At 39.0% G+C, this 2,320-nt stretch overlaps 1 protein-coding gene across 1 annotated transcript; it reads right to left on the bottom strand.

Annotated features, from left to right (window-relative positions):
- Positions 1–247: 247 nt before the first annotated feature.
- LOC128195986 (uncharacterized) lies at positions 248–1,335 on the bottom strand. Its single transcript, XM_052875288.1, has 2 exons — positions 794–1,335; positions 248–713 (listed from the first exon to the last, which is right to left on the bottom strand). The coding sequence occupies exons 1-2, from the start codon at positions 1,301–1,303 to the stop codon at positions 408–410; spliced, it is 816 nt and encodes a 271-aa protein (XP_052731248.1). The 5' UTR covers positions 1,304–1,335; the 3' UTR covers positions 248–407.
- Between the last annotated feature and the right edge of the window lie 985 nt (positions 1,336–2,320).

Genomic DNA, 2,320 nt, shown 5'->3' with positions numbered 1-2,320 from the left:
TCTTTAGCACCAAAAGTGGTGGATTAGAATGGGAAATTTGTAGAGGGACTAAAAGCAGAAACTAGCACGAAATTGTTGGTTGTTCCAGCAGCCAACAGAGGGACTCAAAGCATAAACTTGTACCAAATTGTATAAAATACCAGAAACTGCAAATATTTAAACCAGTTTAGCAGGAACATAATGAAGCACACTTTAGCAAACAGCAGATTAAAGAATTACAACATAAGTAAAAGCAAAGCAATGTGGTCCATATTGATTAATAAAGAAGATGTTCAAATAGTGGTCCCAGCATAGTTTAAAGGGTTACAGACAGTACAAGACAAAAAAGTGGTCCACTACAGCCACTACTTTAATTACAACTTCCTTGACAGCCTACAGCCACTACAATTTGTCTGAAATTACATCTTTCAATTACAACTTCCTTGAGACCCTACAATTTGTGCAGCCAATCTTGTGGATGTTCTTCTTGCCCCTTCACGCATAGTTGCAGATCCTCCACCTTGTGATGCTGATGCAGCCCCAGCCCCTGCAACTGTGGCTGATCTCCTTCCAGCTTGTGGTGCAGATGCAGATGCCCCCCTTCCAGCAATTGATGCAGCCCTTCCAGCTTGTGATGCAGATGCAGATGCCCCCCTTCCAGCTTCTGATGCAGATGCAGATCCAGCCCTTGTTGATGCAGATCCAGGTGTTGATGTAGAAGCCCCCCTTTTGTCCTACGAAAGGAGTAAGATAGTTAAATAACAAATAGTTGTAAATAAATGAACGTGTAAATAACATTACCAAGAAGATTTACCTTCCTTTTCTGGCTCTTTTTACATGTCCTTACATTGTGTCCATATGCATTGCAAGTGCTACATCTTATAGCAGTATTGGTCTTTGACAATTTTCCATGGCTCACATATTCATCAACTTCTCTTCTTCTTAATTTTTTTGGCCTCCCAGGAGGTCTTTTGTAAATGGGAGGTAGTAGTTGTGGAGAGTCAGATGTAGGCCAAAGTTGTTGTCCATTGATAGGACTTATAATTGGTGCATAACAAGTTCTATAGGCCTCTTTCTTATAGTAAGGATGAACATAATGTTCTGGGTTTTCTGATTTGTAATGAATGGCAGCAACTGCATGTCTACATGGTATTCCTACCAAATCCCACAAGTAACAAGTACATGTGTGATTACTTAAATCAACAACAAATTTGTCCATGGTAAAGCCATGAGTTACTTCAAACTGTGAACCCCCTGCCCATACCGGAAGCCAATTGCCACTCTTTTCAACCTCCATATCCAGCCTTTTCCTCGGTTTAGGCATAACATCACCAGGATATGAGTCAATTTTTTCTCTAAGACTTGCAAACTTACTCATTATGTATGATCTAATCCATTCCATCATTGAAATTATTGGTTTGTCCCTTGCCATTAAAATAGTACTATTAAATGATTCTGACAAGTTATTGATCAGCACATCACACCTAGGATAAGCACTAAAAGCATGCTTACACCAACTTTTAGTTGGTATACCCATCAACCAATTAAAGGCATCAACATTCACATTTTTTAACTCACCCATTTTTTTTCCCATTCCTTATAGAATGTTGCCTTGGCAGCCCCCATCATAAGGTCTCTAATCAGCAAGTCTCCCCCAAATTTTTTCTTGTAATTGTTGTATAAATGGCGTAAACACAACCTGTGTTCCACTCCATTCAAGATATCATCAAAAACTGACATTAATCCCTGCAACCATAATACACTAATAAGTATAACATAATCAAAATAAATTTCTAACTAAACTAAAAATTTTAATGTACCTTTTGCTGATCCGAAATAAAGATCCACCTTTGACAATCTATTCCTCCAATATCATCAAGCAGGTGTCTCAAAAACCACATTCATGTGTCTTTGCATTCTGTTTCTACCACAGCAAAAGCTAGTGGGAAATACTGGTCATTAGGGTCTCTTCCTACTGCAACTAACAACTGACCTCCATAATTTGTCTTCAAGTGACAACCATCTACACCAATAAATGGTCTGCAACTACCTAAAAACCCCTGCTTACAGCCCTCCAAACACATGTAAAATGACCCAAACCTTGGTTGCAAGGTGGGTTCGGGTTGATTGACCTTAATCTTGAAGGTCCCAGCCTTGACTCTTAATAACTCAGCCACATAGTCATACAAACGAGCATATTGTCGTTCTCCATCACCCACTAAACAATCCATTGCAATTCTCTTAGCTCTTCCAGCCTTCCAATGAGTTATTCCAATACTATATGACTTTTGTATTTCATCTATGATTTGTTTCACTGTCATGCTTGCAACATTGACAAATC

Source organism: Vigna angularis, chromosome 3 (assembly GCF_016808095.1).
Source record: "Vigna angularis cultivar LongXiaoDou No.4 chromosome 3, ASM1680809v1, whole genome shotgun sequence".
NCBI classification, from domain to species: domain Eukaryota; kingdom Viridiplantae; phylum Streptophyta; class Magnoliopsida; order Fabales; family Fabaceae; genus Vigna; species Vigna angularis.
This window is presented reverse-complemented; position numbering and strand designations above follow the sequence as displayed.

Excerpts from the sequence above, each read along its gene's own strand:
- LOC128195986 (XM_052875288.1), bottom strand. The coding sequence starts at position 1,303 with ATGCCTAAACCGAGGAAAAGGCTGGATATGGAGGTTGAAAAGAGTGGC. Across the intron at positions 714-793 it reads AAAAGAGCCAGAAAAGGAAG|GACAAAAGGGGGGCTTCTAC; the intron begins GTAAATCTTCTT and ends CTCCTTTCGTAG.